This window comes from Oncorhynchus kisutch, linkage group LG3 (genome assembly GCF_002021735.2).
Source record: "Oncorhynchus kisutch isolate 150728-3 linkage group LG3, Okis_V2, whole genome shotgun sequence".
NCBI lineage: Eukaryota > Metazoa > Chordata > Actinopteri > Salmoniformes > Salmonidae > Oncorhynchus > Oncorhynchus kisutch.
Genome location: NC_034176.2, coordinates 52,244,210 through 52,268,130, shown reverse-complemented (window position 1 = coordinate 52,268,130; position 23,921 = coordinate 52,244,210). Strand labels below are relative to the sequence as shown.

The following is a 23,921-nucleotide window of genomic DNA, read 5'->3' as shown; positions in this document are numbered from 1 at the left end:
ATTTAATGGTCTTCCGTGGGATGTTCAAAATTTCTGATATTTTTTTATAACTCAACCCTGATCTGTACTTCTCTAAAAACTTTGTCCCTGACCTGTTTGAAGAGCTCCTTGGTCTTTGGTCTTCATGGTGCCGTTTGCTTGGTGTTACCCCTTGCTTAGTGGTGTTGCAGACTCTGGGGCCTTTCAGAACAGGTGTATATATATTGAGATCATGTGACACTTAAATTGCACACAGGTGGACTTGCACTAATTATGAGACTTCTGAAGGTAATTGGTTGCACAAGATCTTATTTAGGGGCTTCATAGCAAAGGGAGTGAATACACATGCACACACCACTTTTCGGTTGTTCTTTGTGTGATTTTTAAAATTTCACTTCACCAATTTGGAATATTTTGTGTATGTCCATTGCATGAAATCCAAATAAATATCAATTTAAATTACAGGTTGTAACGCAACAAAATAGGAAAAACACCAAGGGGGATGAACACTTTTGCAAGTCACTGTATGTGTGAAGCCATGTTTGCTGACATTATATAATGCATTCTGTCTGTCACATAATCTGCCAGACCAAATATGTTATAATGAGGTGAAGGAATGGTTCACTCATCTTTCGGGTAAACTTCCGGAAGTGAATGAAGAGAAGTGGATGATCGTAGATGACACAACCCCTTCAACATGCATACTATAATCAGACCAAACTCATCTTTTCTCCTCTTATTATCTTTGGATGATGTGACAAAATAAGCATGGCGGCGTGCACAAACTACCCATCGTCGGATTACTTTCGATTTCTAGAAAGTGTTTTACTCAATTATTTCAATCAATGGTGAGCTCACCCGTGATATGAACTATTAAAAATAGTAATTGCTATTAGCTAATTAATATTGTAGTTTCTGTCAGGCGAGAGTTATAAAAATATGACCGCTTGTGTTATGTCAATCTTTCCTCCGTTAGCGCTAGGACAAATGTAGCCTACATTTTTCCTGTTTGGATGATTGTGTTATGCTGTAGCAACTTCTGTGAATGTCTAAACATTGCATCCAAAAATAAACTGCTCACATTCTGGACATAACTTTGTAAGGACTGTGTTTGTGCAAAATGTTTCTGAAAAAACAGTCAGGCCAGCTCAAATGCTGATTGTTGTGTCATTCGAAACTGGACGTTATAAATACGTGTTCTAATCACACCGGTTTGATCGTACTCTACAGGTACAACTGTAGAATGATCACACCCGTGTGTTGGTACATGTGAAAAGGTTCATGAGTTACCGTTTTCTGAATGAACTCTATAGATAGAAATATCTCTTACATTTCAGTCATCAATCAGTCATTAATTAATTATATTCTACCAGTCTCCTACTAGCTAACTAAATAATCACACAGAATTACACAAACAATATAGTTATTTGGTACTAACACAATGCGATTCAAATCCCTTGTGGACTAAACTCGATATGACGGCTTGGTAGACAATGAAAAGGGGTGGAGACAGATAAAGAGCGGAAAAGACAGAATGGACCCACTACATACATACAGCTGAGAACTATGCTCATGGAAACTTGTCACACCCTGACCATAGAAAGCTGTTTATTCTCTATGTTGGTTGGGGTGTGATAGTGACTCGGGTGGGCCATCTAGGTGATTTGTTTGTCTATGTTGGCCTGGTATGGTTCCCAATCAGAGACAGCTGTTTATCGTTGTCTCTGATTGGTGATCATATTTAGGCAGCCATTTGTGATTTGTGGGATCTTGACTATGTTTAGTTGCCTTGTAGCACTGTTAGCTTCATGTTTCGTTTGTGCTTTATTGTTTTGTTTGGTGAGCACTATGCGCCTTGTTCCAATCATTTCAACGAACGTGACAATACTTTGCACATGAATGGCCACTCATTTGAAAAAATTGCAATGTGCATATTTACGTGTGTGTATGTCTTTGCTGTCTCTCCGTTGAATACACTCGATCCGTCTGGGGAGTAATTTGACAGAACGTCTCTGGTTTGTCCACCAGAGATCAAAGTATTTTGTAGTTGTAGCTGAATGGATACGTCAGACGTACCAATGGTCATTTGCGTGGCAAATGTTCTTTAGAATGGATCCTTCAGAGTACCTCCCTGTGGTTCTCGGTCGAGGTTACTAGACTAAAGTACTTAAACAGCTGTAGACTGAATTTTCCTGTGTAGTCTTCCTCTTCACTCAAGAAAGTTTCAGAGTGTTTCAAAGTTTCTTAATCATTCATTATGCCCGGTTCACACCGTCACCCTGCTTGGTCTTTAGTTTTAAACCATTTCTCAGCCATGTAGCCACCGCTTCACGCTGTTTGGTCTATATTTAAATTTACAACCATTCCAACAAGTAGCCACAGCTCCATGTTTTCTGGTCTTTAGTTTTGTAGATTTCTTAACTATTCGTGCGTCCTCTGGTCTATATAAATGTTGTCACGAGTCCTAATGAAGAACTCGGGGAAAAGGGGAGTTCCCTCCCTTTGTCTTAATGTCTGTGCTCACGTGGGCATGGCCACTGACTTGGTTAAGACTTTATATGAAAAATATAGATTTAATTTAGAAGGCCAACATCACATTACATCTTCTCACAAATAGTTTCATGTTTAATCATATCAGTTCCCCAACATTTGGATGTGAATCTTATCACTGGCAAATATACACATTCAGAGATACAGTTATGTTGTTCTACTGTTCTTAGTTACATCACCAATTAGTAATGAATTCGACAGGATTGTTCTTTAAGTATCCATGGACCATTCCAACCGTTTGGAATACAGAAATATTGTTTAATTATTCAACCTTTTGATGTTACCATTTTGACGAGAGGAATCTCCTTGTAACAAAAGGGTTTCTTTCCCCTCAATACTACCAAGCGCAAAGTTTCTACACCATATTTACAACCGGTCATAAAACTGGTGGGTGAGAGGGAGAGTGGATCTGGTGGCTATGATCCTCACCCAAACAGGGCAAGTCATGACAACACCAATGAGAAGAAGAGACTTGCTTGAGCCAAGAAACACGAGCAATGGACATTAGAGATATTTGAGATTTTTGGTTTGGCGCGTCTTTGTGAGACACAGAGTAGATAAACAGATGATCTCTGCATGTTTGGTTCCCACCATGAAGCACTTGAGGAGGAGGTGTGATGGTTTGGGGTTGCTTTGATGGTGACACTGTCTGTGATTTATTTAGAATTCAAGGCACACTTAACCAGCATGGCTACCACAGCATTCTGCAGCGATACGCCATCCCTTCTGGTTTGAGCTTAGTGGGACTATCATTTGTTTTTCAACAGGACAATGGCTCAAAACATACCTCCAGGCAGTGTAAGGGCTATTTGATCAAGAAGGAGAGTGATGGAGTGCTGCATCAGATGACCAGGCCTCCACAATCACCCGACCTCAACCCAATTTAGATGGTTTGGGATGAGTTGGACCGCAGAGTGAAGAAAAAGCAGCCAACAAGTACGAAACATATGTGGGAACTCCTTCTAGACTTTTTGAAAAGCATTCCTCATGAAGCTGGTTGAGAGAATGCCAAGAGTGTGCAAAGCTGTCATCAAGGCAAAGCGTGGCTACTTTGAAGAGATTTGCTTAGCACTTTTTTGGTTATTACATGATTCTATATGTGTTATTTCATAGTTTTGATGTCTTCACTATTATTCTACAATGTAGAAAATAGTACAAATAAAGAAAAACCCTTGAATGAGTAGGTGTGTCCAAACTTTTGACTGGTACTGTATGTCATTGAACTGGGCAGTTATCGACTTTAACAACCATGGTGGCAGATGATTGAGACTGTAATCTCTGTCTGAAGGAAAGCTACCTACAGAGCACTGAATACCACTGTAAAGTCTAAAGGGGGCCTTAAAACCCTTTGCCTGTCTGCCTGGCTCGTCTCTTTGTAACCAATTACACCAGTAAAACACACTTTCCCTCTTAAAAGTGCCTTTTAAGATAAATTGCAGCACATAGAGAAGAGGGTTCTTTTTTCCCTCAGCGGAATAATGACTTTAATTATAGTCTACCACAATGCAACACGGTCTCTGTGCTGCATGCACCTTAAATGTAATATGCGACCCAAATGGCAATGTATTCCCAATAGTTCACTACTTTTGACCAGGGCCCATAGGATCCTATAGAGGGATAGTATTGGGAGTCAGCCCTGCTCCTTAGATTTACCCCTCAGTCACTTCAAACAGCCCTTTGTTTCTATGTTCATAAATTACTCCCAATTACCCTCATATCTCACCCATGGATGAGAAATAAAAACAGAAAGATTGAACAGATTGTGTCTGGGCTCTGAGAACTAATACATTCAGTTGGATAACTAAATAACACAGAAATCAATCTACAGAACTGACTTGTACAACTTTCTTGTCACGATACTAGTATTTTTATTTTATTTTTTTCATTTTTTTTCACCTTTATTTAACCAGGTAGGCTAGTTGAGAACAAGTTCTCATTTGCAACTGCGACCTGGCCAAGATAAAGCATAGCAGTGTGAGCAGACAACAAAGAGTTACACATGGAGTAAACAATTAACAAGTCAATAACACAGTAGAAACCAAAGGGGGAGTCTATATACAATGTGTGCAAAAGGCATGAGGAGGTAGGCAAATAATTACAATTTTGCAGATTAACACTGGAGTGATGAATGATCAGATGGTCATGTACAGGTAGAGATATTGGTGTGCAAAAGAGCAGAAAAGTAAATAAATAAAAACAGTATGGGGATGAGGTAGGTGAAAAAGGGTGGGCTATTTACCAATAGACTATGTACAGCTGCAGCGATCGGTTAGCTGCTCAGATAGCTGATGTTTGAAGTTGGTGAGGGAGATAAAAGTCTCCAACTTCAGCGATTTTTGCAATTCGTTCCAGTCACAGGCAGCAGAGTACTGGAACGAAAGGCGGCCAAATGAGGTGTTGGCTTTAGGGATGATCAGTGAGATACACCTGCTGGAGCGCGTGCTACGGATGGGTGTTGCCATCGTGACCAGTGAGCTGAGATAAGGCGGAGCTTTACCTAGCATGGACTTGTAGATGACCTGGAGCCAGTGGGTCTGGCGACGAATATGTAGCGAGGGCCAGCCGACTAGAGCATACAAGTCGCAGTGGTGGGTGGTATAAGGTGCTTTAGTGACAAAACGGATGGCACTGTGATAGACTGCATCCAGTTTGCTGAGTAGAGTGTTGGAAGCCATTTTGTAGATGACATCGCCGAAGTCGAGGATCGGTAGGATAGTCAGTTTTACTAGGGTAAGCTTGGCGGCGTGAGTGAAGGAGGCTTTGTTGCGGAATAGAAAGCCGACTCTTGATTTGATTTTCGATTGGAGATGTTTGATATGAGTCTGGAAGGAGAGTTTGCAGTCTAGCCAGACACCTAGGTACTTATAGACCTCCACATATTCTAGGTCGGAACCATCCAGGGTGGTGATGCTAGTCGGGCATGCGGGTGCAGGCAGCGACCGGTTGAAAAGCATGCATTTGGTTTTACTAGCGTTTAAGAGCAGTTGGAGGCCACGGAAGGAGTGTTGTATGGCATTGAAGCTTGTTTGGAGGTTAGTAGTATCACAATAATATGATACTCAATTTTTCATGGCAAGAAGGAAAACACGAAGCACATTCAACTCTTTGAAAACCTGCTTCATGTAAATATTTTGTGTGTAACAGCTTTGAATATATACAAATGTGACTCTGGGTTACTTGTATTGTTGTTTGTGTTTTTGTTTCCAACATTAGGACCGTTTTCCTCAATAAATGAAGACTGCTTCATGTTTTGTTTCCTTGCCATGACTATCATGATTCTTCATAGTACTTCTGGGTATCACGATACTTCACAATAGTTCTGAGTATCACAATAATGATATCGTGACGACCCTAATGCTCTTAGTCAGGGAGGGACGGATCTGTTGTTACCTTGCATTCTGTGCACCTCTTCGTTAGCAGACGCTGGCCCTCTGACAAAGTCTGGGCCATGTAGGTGCATTTTGCTGTGGGGACAAAGGAAAAGTACAATATCATTAGTGATATGTGAGTATATATTATGGTATGTCATGACTCTCCTGGTGTGGGGGCAGTTTTGACACCTTAACACTGTCATAAATTAGGCATCAGGGGAATCTCCCTCTTGCTCTTCAGTATTGGTGAAGGAATGTCCCTTTGTCTACAGAAGACTTTTGCCACAAACTATAACGTCCAAAAATATATTAAGATATGAATGTTAACTTCTTTGGGACTGGGGGGCAGTATTGAGTAGCTTGGATGAATAAGGTGCCCAGAGTAAACTGCCTGCTACTCAGGCCCAAAAGCTAGAATATGCATATAATTAGTAGATTTGGATAGAAAACACTCTACTCAGTCCCAGTTGCTAATATATGCATATTATTAGTATATCTGGATAGAAAACACTCTGAAGTTTTGAAAACTATTTGAATGATGTATGTGAGTATAACAGAACTCATATGGCAGGCAAAAACCTGAGAAAAAATCCAACCAGGAAGTGGGAAATCTGAGGTTTGTAGGTTTGTAGGTTTTCAATTGATTGCCTATCCAATATACAGTGTCTATGGGGTCATATTGCACTTCCTAAGGCTTCCACTAGATGTCAACAGTCTTTAGAACATTGTTTCAGGCTTCTACTGTGAATGGGGAGCGAATAAGAGCTGTTTGAACCAGGGGTCTGGCAGAATGCCATGAGCTAAGTCACGAGCGGCCGTGAGAGCATGCTCCGTTCCTTTTAATTTCTAAAGACAAAGGAATTGTCCGGTTGGAATATTATTGAAGATGTATGTTAAAAACATCCTAAAGATTGATTCTATTCATCGTTTGACATGATTCTATGAATTGTAATGGAACTGTTTTGACTTCTCGTCTGAACTAAGTGCCTGTGAACAAAAAAGAGATATTTGGACATAAAGATGAATTTATCGAACAAAACAAACATTTATTGTCTAACATGGAGTCCTGGGAGTGCCATCCGGTGAAGATCATCAAAGGTTAGTGATTCATTTTAATGCTATTTCTGTCTTTAGTGACACCCCTCCTTATTTGGAAAATGGCTGTATGTTTTTCTGTGGCTAGGCGCTGACCTAACATAATCGCAACGTGTGCTCTCGCCGTGAAGCCTTTTTGAAATCAGACACTGTGGCTGGATTAATGAGAAGTTTCTTTAAAATTGTGTATAATACTTGTATGTTTGAGGAATTTTAATTATGAGATTTCTGTTGTTTTGAATTTGGCACCCTGCAATTTCACTGGCTGTTGGCGAGGGACGCTAGCGTCCCACATATCCTAGAGAAGTTAAGGTATGGTCAGTGGGGATCTAAAGAATAATCATTTCACATTTGTTTATTATTTTGTGATGTCATTAAGAATGGTATCAAGAAAATACTGTAACTCGGAAAGAGTACACATTCTATATGTCAAGTTTACATCCCAATGTTGTAGAAAATCTAGAGAATATTTATATTAAGATATTAACGTGATTTTAGTTTTCTAATGAGATCATTGTTTTTCATATAAACTGTGCACAGTGATTAGACATGCACCGATTTAGGTCAGAGAGCTTGTCAGCGTGATAGAACCGCCTTTTTGACAACAGTGCTTAAAAGGACTGGCTAAAACTTAACACGTCAGACTAAAACATAGCTGGATTGCTACTGGTGTGTAAAGAGATTGGGAGCAGAACCATGAATAATTCATTTACACCAGTAAAGCATGGAGTGTTAGCTACATGTTGGAAATGGTTAGAACTTAGTCTCAACACGAGGTGAAGAAGATAACCTCACCTACCAGACCAGAAACAATGCCAATCTGCAGCTACGCATGTAAAGTGATTTGGAACTTTGACTATCTACCCAAGGAAAGAAGGAGAGAATCCCATCTCAGTCAAGCATCTGAGTATCTGCTCTGAAAACACTTCACAACAAGCCAGGACAACTAAGAAGGAGGACATTGTGATCTCTGGTGGACAACCAGATCCTTAAACCTATCGACCCCTTCCCATAGAAGGATTGATTGGTTTCAACAGAGACAGACGACGAACAAAGACATCCACATGTAAATATATGCATTACTTCTTATCCCAAAATGGCCGATGGTTCATGGGCAAAGTAAATGGTTACTGGGAGCATAGTTTAAAATGTACAATAAGTATTCACTTTGTCCCTTAGTCTCTGTCTCTCTCTCTCTTAACACCTCTCCATCTAACCTTTTGTTGTAACAAGCCATCATATCTTGTCAGTCCACAAGGGATGTTTGTCTCATGTGAGTGTGTATGTGTATTCTGTGTTATTATTTAGTTGGTTAGTAAATAAATAATTAAACCATTTTGTGTATTACTGAATAATCAGCAAATATTGAGGTTCTTGCAGATCCAAGAGGGTCATGACTGTTCAGAATGAGAACTGACATGAGGTAATGATTAATAAGTTACTGTTATCAATATATTTATATCTTCTAGAGTTTAATTCGGGAGATGGTAACTCGTTAAACAACTTCTTCCATGGTGCCCCAAATTCCTAATGCGTTAATTGTTACATGATTAATTTAATCAGGTTAGAATTAATCATAGTTAGTGGATTGAATAAATAAGTCATCACATTAATGAAAGTCACGACATATTGGAGCCCCCCGTACAAGGAATCTAAGACAAAAGTAGGCCTTGCTGTTGAATTCAGTCTATATGAATTGTGTATCAGATTACGTTATACACCATCAGAGCTGTAGCAGGATTAATTGTTGGGTGTGTGTTTTTCCATTTGAACAAGATACTAGAAATATTCCTCTCCGGTCTTGCATACTGAGTAAGGATCAGTGTAGGGTGAATTACGGTATTACATTTCTAGGTTTAGGACATACGGGCCAGCCTATGATGGAAATATAAGAATATTTGTTTGGCCAAAGCAAAATAATCTCTGTCTCTCGCGTTTCAGGAGCGTGAGTAGACCACAGCAAGTATTTCTTTTTTATCACGTGTTCCGGTAACATCACTGGAAAAAACACCTATTAAGTTGAACACGAGACATCGTTAGTAAACCCTGTTCCCGAATTGAAAGTGACCTGTTGTGCTTGAAAGTAACATTTTTGTGGATAATGGCTAGTTCTGCATTCAATGCTAAGCTAACAAAGAAAGAGCAGCCATTCTCCTTAGTTCACGGTAAAACCCCGCCTTCACAGGATTCCCGTGTGATTTCAGCTTTCAGGGCGACACCCTGTGTCTTGGGCAATGGAAGTCCCGCCTCTGCTGAAATCCCTTGTGAGTTCAACTTTCAGGGGCAAGTGACCCCTTGTGGTAAAAAAAAATTTGTCTTCTCACATTTGTAAAAACTAGTTGCACTTATGATATCCAGCCAATCTCAACTGATTTGATATTGATGTCTCATTTAATTTAACAAGGAAGTTCAATTGCCAAACAAACCTTTTACCAGGTTGATCATTTAGATAAGGACCATAATTTGTTCCAACAAATGAGACATTTTAAACATTTCCACTTTAACTTAGATAAAGTGATGCTTTCAGGTTAATTAAAGTTTAATACCCGTGTGGTTTCAACTTTCATGGGTAAGTGACCCCTTGTGGTGAAAAATGTCCATAATTATTTTGAAAAAAAGCCATTGTGAGGCCCAATGTCTTCTCACATTTGTTACAACTGGTTACACTTTAATATCCAACCAATCTCAACTGATTGTATGTTATTGTCTCATTCGATTTAACAAGGAAGTTAAATTGCCAAACAAACATTTTACGAGGTTGATCATTTGGATAAAGACCAAATTAATTTGTTCCACCCAATGATACATATTAAACGTGTCAATCTTAACCTAGATACAGCGACTCTTTCAGGTTAATACAATTTGAATTCCCAGAAAACCTGGGAATTCTGGGAAAGTTACTGGAATTTTGTAACCCTATCTGATATACTAATTAGCTGTAACGGTGTTCTTCGTTTGTTGAAAGAGAGTCGGACCGAAATGCAGCGTAGTGGTTACTCATGACTTTAATGGAAAAAGTGACGATACATGAAATAACTTATAAATACAAAAACAACAAACGGAATGCCGTTACAGAATCACCCACCACACTCGGACCGAGCAGCGTGTTAACAGGCAGCAGCGAAGGGAGGACGGTATGGACAGCAGAGGCTTTGAGTATACGACGTGGGAAGAAATAGACAGGTGGGCGGCCGACCCAGAGAGAGTGCCTGAGCCCGCCTGGGATTCGCTGGAGCAGTGCGAGGAGGGCTATAGACGAATGGAGTCGAAAAGAAAGACACGGCGGCGCAGAGCGAAAACCGAAAAGCAGCCCCAAAAATGTATTGGGGGGGGGGCTCAGGGAGAGAGTGGCAGAGTCAGGAGTCAGACCTGAGCCAACTCTCTCTGTTAATCGTGAGGAGCAGCGATATAAGGACTTCTGGTCTTGGGAGATGATATTAGACGGAAGAGGACCCTGGGCTCAGCCTGGTGAATATCGCCTCCCCAAGGAGGAAGCAGAGGCAGCAGGAGATAGGAGCCGACGATACGAGGGAACATGGTTGGCAAGGAAGCCCGAAAAGCAACCCCAAAAAATTATTGGGGGGGGGCTTACAGGGAGTATGGCTATGCCAGGTAGGAGACCTGTGCAAACTCCCTGTGCTTTCCGGTGGGCTAGAGAGACCGGGCAGACACCGTGTTATGCTATGGAGCGCACGGTGTTTCCAGTGCGGGTGCATAGCCCGGTGCGGTTCATACCAGCCCTTCGTATTGGCCGGGCTAGAGTGGGCATCGAGCTTGGGCAGGCTCGGTGCTCAAGAGCTCCAGTGCGCCTGCACGGTCCGGTCTATCCAGTGCCACATCCACACACCAGTCCTCCGGTAGCAGCTCCCCGCACCAGGCTTCCTGTGCGTGTCCTCGCTCCAGTATCACCAGTGCCAGCACCACGCATCAGGCCTACAGTGCGCCTCTCCTGTCTGTTCAGCGCTATCAGAGCCTTCCTTCACTCCTGCGCTGTCGGAGTCTCCCGCCTGTTTAGCGCAGCCGGATCCGTTCTCCTCTCCTGCGCTACCGGAGTCTCCTGTCTGTTCAGCGCTATCAGAGCCTTCCTTCCCTCCTGCGCTGTCGGAGTCTCCCGCCTGTTCAGCGCTATCAGAGCCTTCCTCCTCTACAGCGCTGCCGGAGCCTCCTGCCTGTTCGGAGCAGCCTGTGCTGTCAGTCTGCAAGGAGCTGCCAGTCTGCAAGGAGCTGCTAGTCTGCAAGGAGCTGCCAGTCTGCAAGGTGCTGCCAGCCTGCATGGAGCAATCAGAGCTGTCAGCCTGCATGGAGCAGTCAGAGCTGTCAGTCTGCATGAAGCAGCCTGAGCTGCCAGTCTGCAGGGAGCTGTCAGTAAGCATGAAGCAGCCAGAGCTGTCAGTCTGCAAAGAGCTGTCAGTCTGCAAGAAGCTGTCAGTCTGCAAGGAGCTGCCAGTCTGCAGGGTGCTGTCAGCCTGCATGGAGCAGTCAGAGCTGTCAGTCTGCATGAAGCAGCCAGAGATGTCAGTCTGCAAAGAGCTGTCAGTCTGCAAGGAGCTGTCAGCCTGCATGGAGCAGTCAGATCTGTCAGTCTGCAAGGAGCTGCCAGTCTGCAGGGAGCTGTCAGTCTGCAAGGAGCTGTCAGTCTGCAAGGAGCTGCCAGTCTGCAGGGTGCTGTCAGCCTGCATGGAGCAGTCAGAGCTGTCAGTCTGCATGAAGCAGCCAGAGGTGCCAGTCGGCAAAGAGCTGCCAGTCTGCAAGGAGCTGTCAGCCTGCATGGAGCAGTCAGAGCTGTCAGTCTGCATAGAGCAGCTAGATCCGCCAGTCTACCAGAATCTTCCAGATCTGCTAGTCAACCAGAATCTTCCAGATCTGCTAGTCAACCTGAATCTTCCAGATCCGCCAGCCAGCCAGGATCTACCGGAGCCTACTACCTACCTCAGCTTCATCTCAGTACTGGGTTTCCTCTCAGTACTGGGCTTCCTCTCAGTACTGGGCTTCCCCTCAGTACTGGGCTTCCCCTCAGTTCCGGGCTGCCCCTCAGTTCCGGGCTGCCCCTCGGTCCCGAGCTACCCCTCGGTCCCGAGCTGCCCCTCGGTCCCGAGCTGCCCCTCGGTCCCGAGCTTCCCCTCAGTCCCGAGCTGCCTCAGTCCCGAGCTGCCCCTCAGTCACGAGCTGCCCCTCAGTCCAGTGGGGTTCTGGACTCTGGGAATATTAGGCCATGGTCGGCGGCGAGGGTGGATTATCCCAGGACGTGAAGGGGAGGAACATTGACATTTATGGAGTGGGGTCCACGTCCCGAGCCGGAGCCGCCACCATGGACAGACGCCCACCCGGACCCTCCCTATGGTTTTGAGGTGCGTCCGGGATTCCGCACCTTGGGGGGGGGGGGGGTTCTGTCACGCCTTGGTCTTAGTATTTTGTGTTTTCTTTAATTATTTGTTCAGGCCAGGGTGTGACATGGGTTACTGTGTTGTCGTATTGGGGTTTTTGTAGGCATTGGGATTGTGGCTGATTAGGGGTGTGTCTAGCATAGGCTTGGCTGCCTGAGGCAGTTCTCAATCAGAGTCAGGTGATTCTCGTGGTCTCTGATTGGGAACCGTATTTAGGTAGCCTGAGTTTCACTTTGTATTTTGTGGGTGATTGTTCCTGTCTTTGTGTAGTGTTCACCAGATAGGCTGTATTAGGTTTCACGTTCCGTTTGTTGTTTTCGTATTTAATAGTTATTTCATGTATCGTCATTCATTCATTAAAGAACATGAGTAACCACCACACTGCATTTCGGTCCTCTCTTTCAACAAACGAAGAACGCCGTTACATTAGCAAGGAATATGTGACGTTCAGATGATATTTATTGTTCAGATGATTCACTGTCTTTCCATGGTAATTCACAGTGCAAAGGGTACTGAAATACTTTAGAGCTGGCTACAAAAAAAGTGTTTGAGGTTCAAATGTCCTACATTTTTAATTCTGTGGAGGAAAAAAAAAGGCAAATGTGAGTGAGTGAAGTTGGGGGGGAAATAAACATCCCATTAAGAATGCAAAAGATGAGACATTTCTGCATATCCCTTAAGCAAATGAACATAAATAGAGAGTGAGGCAGTTTGTGTCTACTAGCCCAGTTGATTGTGTTCAGTATCACAGTAGCCCTGCAATCTTAGAAATAAAGGTACGCTATTGTTCCCTGAGGTATAATCATCACACTCACTCTCAACATACAGGTAAGGAACATTCCTGTTTCCCTGGGCACAAACATATTTTGTGTACCCTCAATTATTGATCGTACTGATCTGTACCTTTGTTTATCAGAAAAGCAATGTATTGAGAAAAGGTAAATATGTGTACCCACCATAAGGTACACTGATCAATTATTGCCAAATAAAAGGAACTAATGGCTTTGTTACTGGTATCCTAGAAAGGCTAATCTGTACCATAATCATTATCATATTTCCCAGCATGCTAAAACAGGTCGGTTGGTTGAGATGGTTGTCCTTCTGGAAGGTTCTCCCATTTCCACAGAAGTACTCTGGAACTCTGTCAGAGTGACCATCGGGTTCTTGGTCACCTCCATGATCAAGGCCCTTCTCCCTCGATTGCTCAGTTTGGCTGGGCGGCCAGCTCTAGGAAGAGTCTTGGTGGTTTCAAACTTCTTCCATTTAAGAATGATGGAGGCCACTGTGTTCTTGGCGACCTTCAATGCTGCAGACATTTTTTGGTACCCTTCCCCAGATCTGTGGCTCGACACAATCTTGTCTCAAAGCTCTACGGACAATTCCTTCGACCTCATGGCTTGGTTTTCGCTCTGACATGCACTGTCAACTGTGGGATATTATATAAAAAGGTGTATGCCTTTCCAAATCATTTCCAATCAATTGATATTCCCATATGTGGACTCCAAATAAGTTGTAGAAACATCTCAATGAAGATCAGTGGAAACAGCATGCACCTGAGCTCAATTTCGAGTCTCATCTCAAAGGGTACCAATATGTGTAATGTAAGAAAATGTGGAAAGATGGACGGGGTCTGAATACTTTCCAAATGGCCTGTATATAAAGTCATAAAGAGTTTAATTTTAATGGTAACATTCACGTAGGAACACACTTGGTGAAGGCCACAGCACTGAAAATGAATGTATACTACAACCATGTCTCTGTCACTAACAAATAGAGTCATAGGTTGTAACTCTACAATTCACTCGAAAAGGCAAGGCACACCTGGAAATTATATTGGAGGCGTGGCTTTGTGGGGCCGAGATTTTCAGTTGACTGTTTTAGGCCATCCGTGAGAGGAAGTGTTTACCAGTTTATGTGGCCTTTGTTAGAGGTATGATTATCCCACTTTCAAGGAACACATGGTTTTGTCATGTTGGTGGTTCACTATAAAGGCCAAATGTACCTTTTCTAAAAGCCAGCTTTAGGGAGAAAGGTACTATCTGATGTATGAACTTGGGTACAATTATGTGCAGTGCCTTCAGAAAGTATTCATACCGCTTGAGTTTTCCACATTGTGCTGTTTTACAGCCTGAATTTAAAATGGATTAAATTGAGATTTTGTGTCACCGGCCACCAGTATGTCAAAATATAATTATGAAAGAAAAATCAGAAGTAAGAATGTGCTTAACAAGTCACATAATCAGTTCCATGGATTCACTCTGTGTGCAATAACAACATACAATTATCTGCAAGGTCTCTCAGTCGAGCAGTGAATTTCAATCACGAAGACAAGGGGTGTTTTCCAATGTCTCGCTATTTATTTATTATTTTTTGTAATTTTTAAAAAGTGAACCTTTATTTAACTAGGCAAGCCAGTTTAGAACAAAGACAACACTGGGCCAATTGTGCGCCACCCTATGGGTCTCCCAATCACAGCCAGTTGTGATACAGCCTGGATTTGAACTAGGATGTCTTTAGAGTCTTAAACCGCTGCGCCACTCGGGAGCTCAAAAAAAGGAAACAATAGATGGTTAAAAATAAAAATAGCAGACACTAAATATATCCCTTTAAGCACTGTGAATTTATTAATTACACTGTGGATGGTGTAATTAATAGCTCCTTGGGCTTAATCAGACACTCCTTGGGAAACAATACCTATTTTGCCAATTGGCCTGGACACCTTCTACTGCCGAGACGGAGCCCCGCTGATTCCATCACGACTGGACTACCGATGTAACAGCACAAGGGGGCTACAACAGACTTCTTCTGTTGTGATGTCCCTCTAAGGCCCATCTGCTAGCTTGCATGCCCCGGCCCGCTAGCTGTCTGAATCGCGGTGTCTCCAGCCCGCCGAACTATTCACTCAACCCCTATGATCACTCGGCTATGCATGCCTCACCCTAATGTCAATATGCCTTGTCCATTGCTGTTTTGGTTCGTGATTATTGCCTTATTTCACCGTAGAGCGTCTAGCCCTGTTCAATACAGTAAAACAAGTCCTACATCGACATAACCTGAAAGGCCGCTCAGCAAGGAAGAACCACTGCTCCAAAACCGCCATAAAATAGCCAGACTATGGTTTGCAACTGCACATGGGGACAAAGATTGTACGTTTTGGAGAAATGTCCTCTGGTCTGATGAAACAAAAATAGAACTATTTGGCCATAATGACCATCTTTATGTTTGGAGGAAAAAGGGGGAGGCTTGCAAGCCGAAGAATACCATCCCAACCGTGAAGCACAGAGGTAGCAGCATCATGTTGTGGGGGTGTTTTGCCGCACGAGGGCCTGGCGCACTTCACAAAATAAATGGCATAATGAGAAAGGAAAATTATGTGGATATATTGAAGCAACATCTCAAGACATCAGTCAGGAGGTTAAAGCTTGGTTGCAAATGGTTCTTCCAGATAGACAATGACCTCAAGCATACTTACAAAGTTGTGGCAAAATGGATTAAGGACAACAAAGTCAAGGTATTGGAGTGGCCATCACAAAGCCCTGACCTCAATCCCATAGACTTTTTGTGGGCAGAACTGAAAAAGTGTGTGCGAGCAAGGAGTTGTTACAAACCTGACTCAGTTAAAACATCTCTGTCAGGAGGAATGGGCCAAAATTCACCCAACTTATTGTGGGAAGCTTGTGGAAGGCTACCCGACACATTTGACCCAAGTTAAACAATTTAAAGGCAATGCTACCAAATACTAATTGAGTGTATGCAAACCTTTGACCCACTGGGAATGTGATGAAATAAATAAAAGCTGAAAAAAATCTTTCTCTCTACTATTATTCTGACATTTCACATTCTTAAAATAATGTGGTGATCCTAACTGACAAAGACAGGCAATTTTTACTAGGAATAAATGTCAGGAATTGTGAAAAACTGTTTAAATGTATTTGGCTAAGGTGTATGTAAACTTCTGACGTTAACTATATATATATATTGTGTACTGTATCCTTCACTATCTATGATTTACTATTTATTGCAGCCTAGCCTCTCTGTCATTGCTCATCCATATATTTTACACATATATATATACTTATCCCATTCCTTTACTAGATTGTGTGTATTAGGTCTTTTTGGGGAATTTGTTAGATATTAGGTTTTGTTGTGGACTTGTTTGACATTACCTGTTATATACTGCTGCACTGTCAGATCGAGAAGCATAAGCATTTCACTACACTCGCAATAACATCAGATAACCATGTGTATGTGACCAATAACATTTTATTTGAGTTTGTCACCAAAATTCTAATCAAAGTTGTACCATATTTAAAGGGATGCCTTAAGATAAATGTACTTAAAACCCTATTGAATGAAAACGCCATGAGAAAATCTGTTGGCCAAAGCAGAGCGCATTACGCAAATTAATTAGGTAAGTCTGTATACCAAATACTGAGAAGTGAGTAGGAAAGGTGTGTGTAGGAAAGGCATACATTCTGATGTCGGGATAGGGCTGTAGGAGCTTTGCACACCTGGATTGTAGAACATTTGCCCATTATTCTTTTTTAAATTATTCAAGCTCTTTCATTTAATTGTTGATCATTGCTAGACAGCCATTTTCAAGTTATCCTATAGATTTTCAAATCGATTTAAGTCAAAACTGTAGGCCACTCGGGAACATTCAATGTCATCTTGGTAAGCAACTGCAGGGTAGATTTGGCCTTGTCCTGCTGAAAGGTGAATTCTTCTCCCAGTGTCTGTTGGAAAGTAAACTAAACCAGGTTCGTCTCTAGGATTTTGCTTGTGCTTTATTTAGATTTTTAAAAACTCTGTAGTTCTTGCCGATGACAAGTACACCCTTAACATGATGCAACTACAACCAAAATGTGAAGAATGGTACTCAGTGATGTGATGTGTTGGATTTGCCCCAAATATAACGCTTTTTATTCGACACATTTTTTGCCGTATTACTTAAAGCTGCAATATGTAACTTTTTGGGCGACCTGACAAAATTCACATAGAAATCACATTGAAAGCAAGTGTAAGAATAATTTGTTATTTTTCACTATTTCTATGTTTCCCGTTTTTAAGTTTTGATTTTGTGTCTTTTATTTTCTGTTTTATTTTACACCAACTACAAACAGCTGAAAATACAATATTTTTGGTTATGGAAAATATATTTCCCAGCGTTTTAGATGGTACAATGATTCTCCACACCATACTTCCTTCTTTAGTCACATAAATTGAAATTAGGCGAACTATTATAATTTTAGCAACCAGGAAATGGCCGGAGCGATTTCTGCGTAGTGCATCTTTATGTGCCTTGTTTATGTTTTTATCTCTGGGCAGTTTCCTTCCTCTCCAGCAACTGAGTAAGGAAGGATGCCTGTATCTTTGTAGTGACTGGGTGTATTGATACACCATCCAAAGTGTAATTAATAACTTCACCATGCTCAAAAGGATATTCAGTGTTCTGCCTTTTCAATGTTTTACACATCTACCAATCTGTGCCTTTCTTTTTGAGGCATTGAAAAACCTCTCACTTTGAAAGAGCTTGAAGAATTTGTTCAAGATTAATGTACACAAACTCTTCAAACTGCATTTATTTTCAGCACACTTAACATGGTGTAAATATTTGTATGAACATAACAAGATTCAACAACTGAGACATAAACTGAACAAGGTCCACAGACATGTGACTATCAGAAATTGAATAATGTGTCCCTGAACAAAGGGGGGGTCAAAATCAAAAGTAACAATGCATTAAGTACTGCATTAAGTACTTAAGTGCATCTCCTCCTCATGGACTGCACCAGATTTGCCAGTTCTTGCAGTGAGATGTTACCCCACTCTTTCACCAAGGCACCTGCAAGTTCCCAGAAATTTCTGGGGGGAATGACCCTCACCCTCCGATTCAACAGGTCCCAGACGTGCTCAAAGGGATTGAGATCCGCGCTCTTCGCTCTTCGCAGTACGGCTGGTGGCATTGTCATGCTGGAGGGTCATGTCAGGATGAACCTGCAGGAAGGGCACCACATGAGGGAGGATGTCTCCCTGTAACGCACAGCTTTGAGATTGCCTGCAATGGCAACAAGCTCAGTCCAATTATGCAGTGACACACCATCCCAGACCATGACAGACCCTCCACCTCCAAATTGATCCCACACCAGGGTATAGGCCTCGGTGTAATGCTCATTCCTTCGACGATAAACGTGAATCGACCATCACCCCTGGTGAGACAAAACCGCGACTCGTCAGTAAAGAGCACTTTTTGACATTCCTGTCTGGTCCAGTGACAGTGGGTTAGTGCCCATAGGCGATGTTGTTGCCGGTGATGTCTGGTGAAGACCTTTCTTACAACAAGCCTACAAGCCCTCAGTCCAGCCTCTCTCAGCCTATTGGGGACAGTCTGAGCACTGATGGAGGGATTGTGCGTTCCTGGTGTAACTCGGGAAGTTGTTGTTGCCATCCTGTACCTGTCCCTCAGGGGTGAGGTATTGTTACACGTGGTCTGCCACTGCGAGGAAGATCAGCTGTCCATCCTGTCTCCCTGTAGTGCTGTCTTAGGCATCTCACAGTACGGACATTGCGATTTATTGCCCTGGCCATATCTGCAGTTCTCATGCTTCCTTGCAGTATGCCTAAGGCACGTTCACGCAGATGAGCAGGGACCCTGGGCATCTTTCTTTTGATGTTTTTCAGAGTCAGTGGAAAGGCCTCTTTAGTGTCCTAAGTTTTCATAACTGTGACCTTAATTGCCTACCGTCTGTAAGCTTTTAGTGTCTTGATGACCATTGTACAGGTGCATGTTCATTAGTTGTTTATGGTTCATTGAACAAGCATGGTTTAACTTTACAATGAAGATCTGTGAAGTTATCTGGATTTTTACAACTTATCTTTGAAAGACAGGGTCCTGAAAATGGGCCGTTTCTTTTTTTTATACAATCCAGGTGTGCAAAGCTCTTAGAGACTTACCAGAAAAACCTACGGCTGTAATTGCTGCCAAATGTGATTCTAACATGTCTTTACTCAGGGTAATAAATTAGATACTTCTGTATTTCATTTTCAATAAATTAGCAAAAAATTCTAAAAACATGTTTTCACTTGGTCATTATGGGGTATTGTGTGTAGATGGGTGTAGACAAAACATCAATTTAATCCATTTTGAATTCAGGCTGTAACACAACAAAATGTGAAATAAGTCAAGGGATATGAATACTTTCTGAAGGCACTGTACCTATAACTAAAGGTACAAAGATAGTACCGTACAGAGTACCAACCCGTTACAAGCGTTTGTAACCCTTTAAGAACAAATGAAAACTTTTTTTCTGAAGGTGTGCCACACTCTAAAACAATAATAACTCTAACACACAATAATATACAATAATATAATACACTAATATACAATAATAACAATAATACACTGTCCCTATTTTCAGACGATACACAGCCTGGTCCTAGACCCATGTGAGTGCCGTCCTCCAGCACATTGTCTCCTCACTCTGTGGTCGAGGATTGATGACGGTACTCACGTCGGCATTTCTTGCAGCAGGTGCCCTCCACATGCACGGAGAGAGAGTCCTCTGAGCAGTTGGCTGGGGGACAGAATATCCTGCGACACTCCACTACTCCGTTCTGTAGAGAAAAGATATTACCCTAAAACACACAGATAACATCCCAGTGTGTGTGTGTGTGTGTCTGTGGCACTGCCAACAAGACAAGTGTAAAACATAGAGACAAACATACTGCGTTCAAAAATCATGTCCTCCTTTATCAGTCCTCACTTATCTGTTATCTGTGCAAATCACATAATCAATCCATCAAACTCAATCATAGAAACCGGACTCTGTATTAGACTCATAGCAGGAAGACATGGTGGTAATCTATGATGGTTAAGGACAGGAAAATACTAGACTATATGTAATTAAGCAATAATAATGATCGTGATATTCATATTAACAGCATTTATAACAAATAATAATAAAGAATAGGCAAATATGAATTATTACGCTATACTTCTCATTTTCGTCCATATTACACTGGATCTTTCTTGAGTAAATTCCTCCATTTCGTTTTGTTTTTCCTCTGACTTATTCTGTGCCTCTATGGTACAGTTTTTATTGCTATCTAATTGTACTGTTAGTCCTTTAATTTACTTTGTTAATATGGACTCTTTTGATCTAAATTGTTTTGTTTTATAGATGAGTACTGAATTGCATGGCCTTCTAAAGGCACATTTAAAGGTGTCCCAAACAATAAGTGGATCTGCTGAACCTATGTTATGTCTGAAAAGTTATAAAGTTATAAATTCTTCTGTCCTAGTTATAAACAACTTATCATCCACTAGGCTTTGATTACATTTCCAACATCCATGTGGAAATTCTGTAAGAGTAATATATATGCCAATTATGTGATGATCCGACCGCGTTCTGTCCCCTATCAACACTTTTTAAACTTTTGGTACCAAAGAGAATGACATAAGAAAGTAATCAAGACGACTAGCTTGATTAAGCCTGACCAAGTATATCTCACAAGGTCAGGGTATTTAAAGCAACCATATATCCACTAATTCCAATATATCCATGACATTCATGACTTCCTTAAATGCGTGAGGGTGATTGTTTGTAGTGTGATTTCCATATTAAAATCCCCCACCATAATAATAGAGTCTAGCGTTTCTTGTAGAGTTGACAAATTCATATCCATCAGACAATTATTGGGCTTCAATACCTCTTTTGCCATTTGGCCTGGACCCTTTGCTGCCGACACGGAGCCCCGCCGATCCATCATGACTGGTCTACCGACGTAACCGTCCGAGGGGGTTTCAACAGGCTCTCCCGTTGCAACGTCCCCCTGAGACCCATCTGCTTGTCTGTTAACCCAGGCCTGCTAGCTGTCTGAATCGCAGTGCCTTCAGCTTGCCTAGCTACTCACTGGACCCTATGATCACCCGCTACACATGCCTCTCCCTCATGTCAATATGCCTATTGCTGTTTTAGTGATTTTTGTCTTATTTCAATGTAGAGCCTCCAGCCCTGCTCAATATGCCTTAGCTAGCCTTAGCTAGCAACCCCTATTATTAGCCTATTCAAACTCTTTCTTATTGTCTGAGGTCCCCAAAGATTGGAAAGCTGCCACGGTCATCCACCTCTTCAAAGGGGGAGACACTCTAGACATAAACTGTTACAGACCAATATCCATCCTGCCCTGCCTTTCTAAAATCTTCGAAAGCCAAGTTAATAAACAGGTCACCAACCATTTTGAATCCCACCATAACTCCACTATGCAATCTGGTTTCTGAGCTGGTCATGGGAGCACCTCAGCCACGCTCAAGGTCCTAAACGATATCATAACCGCCATCGATAACAAACAGTTCTGTGCAGCCGTCTTCATCGACCTGGCCAAAGCTTTCGACTCTGTCAATCACCGCATTCTTATCGGCAGACTCAAGAGCCTTGGCTTCTTAAATGACTGCCTCACCTGGTTCACCAGCTACTTCTCAGATAGAGTTCAGTGTGTCAAATCGGAGGGCCTGTTGTCCGGACCTCTGGCAGTCTCCATGGGGGTACCACAGGGTTTAATTCTCGGGCCGACTCTTTTCTCTGTATATATCAATGATGCCGCGCTTGCTGCTGGTGATTCTCTGATCCACCTCTACACAGACAACACCATTCTGTATACATCTAGCCCAACTTTGGACACTGTGCTAACAAAACTCCAAACAAGCTTCAGTGCCATACAACACTCCTTACGTGGCCTCCAACTGCTCTTTAAATGCTTCTAAAACTAAGTGCATGCTCTTCAACCGATTGTTGCCCGCACCCTCCCGCCCAACTAGCATCACTACTTTGGATGGTTCTGACCTAGAATATGTGGACAACTACAAATACCTTGTTGTCTGGTTAGAGTGTAAACTCTCCTTCCAGACTCACATTAAGCATTTCCAATCCAAAATTAAATCTAGAATCGGCTTCATATTTTGCAACAAAGCCTCCTTCACCCATGCTGCCAGTTTTACGAGATACCCTCGTAAAACTGACTATCCTACCAATCCTTGACTTCGGCGATGTCAGCAAACGGGATGTAGTCTATCACAGTGCCATCCGTTTTGTCACCAAAGCCCCATATACTACCCACCACTGCGACCTGCATGCTCTCGTTGGCTGGCCCTCACTACATATCTGTCTCCAAACCCACTGGCTCCAGGTCATCTATCTATAGGTACAAGGTCGTCAAGGTTCTCATTAGCAGCATTGAGAATTTCCTTGTATATTATGCTCTCCCATCAGGGTGCTTTGGCTTTGCAGGATCATCCCTGCCAAGCAGGCTCAGAATCTTGAGGGGGCGGTGCTACTCTAGAAAGTCTCTGACCACATTTTGTCTGGATACAGGCCTCTTACAGGAGGCCCATAAAACAGATAGGGACTTCTCCTTAGTATCTGGGTCATTCAGGTGGGTGTCTAGGGTATAGGGCTGTGGACCGTTCCATCAATATAGGACCATAAATAAATACATTAGGTGTACATATATATATATATATATTTTTTAAATGTAGTTCCCCATGATAGGACAATAAATAAATAATATAAATCATTATAAAATGTATATCCCTCATTTGCACAACAGTGAAAGCTTTCTCACAACCCCTGCTCACAGAAATACATTGGTTCTGGGATATGCAACCATTTCCTTTCTCACTCAACGCCACACTTTCCCAAACACCAAAAAACACACACCACTTTTGTGTTCCAATTAGTTATATTTTAAAATAGATAGAAAAGCTATATTTTGCTGTTGTATTATTACAATCCATAACAGGGCTAGAATTGTGTGTTTCATTATTCGCCTCCTCTATGAGAATTTTGTCATTTTTAGAATAGCCATGGAGTAGTTGTTTTGTCTCTAAACAACTGGTAATCAATATAGAGTTTATCAACCACGCGTTTCCCTTTCAATCTATTTTTCTTGAAAATTGGATACAGAACTTCACTGCGTTCTGCAATTTCCTTCGGGAACTGGTCATTCATGCCTATTTTCTTGCCAGCAAGTCCTTTACCCAGGCTTTTAACGATTATTTTATATTTAAAGAAAGCAAATTTGGCAACAATTGGGCGTTCGTACCTCTGCCCTCTCTGTTCGAAGCAGGGTACACGTTTGAGTTGGATTTTGTTGATAGCTCTGCGTGGGATCTGAAGAGCTGTAAGGAGGTACTCTCTAACTACAGACTCAGGAACTTCTTCTTCTCTCTCTTGCATACTTGTAAGTACCATATTATCTCTCATGGATCTAGTCTGCATGTCAAGTAAGGCATCTCTCGGAACGATGTTCTCAATAAGTTAATTAACTTCGGTTTCAATCTTATTGACTGTCCCTTTTAGCTTGTTTGTGTCTTTCTCCAATGTCACAGCTTATTCATCACTCATCTCGAGGCTTGCCTTAAACCCCTTTATATCCTTACTGACTAGTTCAAGTATAGCTAGTTTGTAAATTATTGATTTTAACAGATCGGTTTTAACCTTTACCATTCCCGGGGGTGAAAATATTAAATTGTCTGTGTCTGTAG

At 42.1% G+C, this 23,921-nt stretch overlaps 1 protein-coding gene across 1 annotated transcript in view; it reads right to left on the bottom strand.

Moving 5' to 3' along the window:
- LOC109872624 (protein kinase C-binding protein NELL1) overlaps nt 1-23,921 on the bottom strand; it is a 424,089-nt gene that overhangs the window by 238,595 nt on the left and 161,573 nt on the right. The window contains exons 9-10 of the mRNA XM_020463927.2: nt 19,891-19,993; nt 5,920-5,993 (exon numbers count right to left, since the gene is read on the bottom strand). Of these exons, the coding sequence (XP_020319516.1) occupies nt 5,920-5,993; nt 19,891-19,993 (177 nt within the window). The remainder of the gene's footprint in view (nt 1-5,919; nt 5,994-19,890; nt 19,994-23,921) is intronic.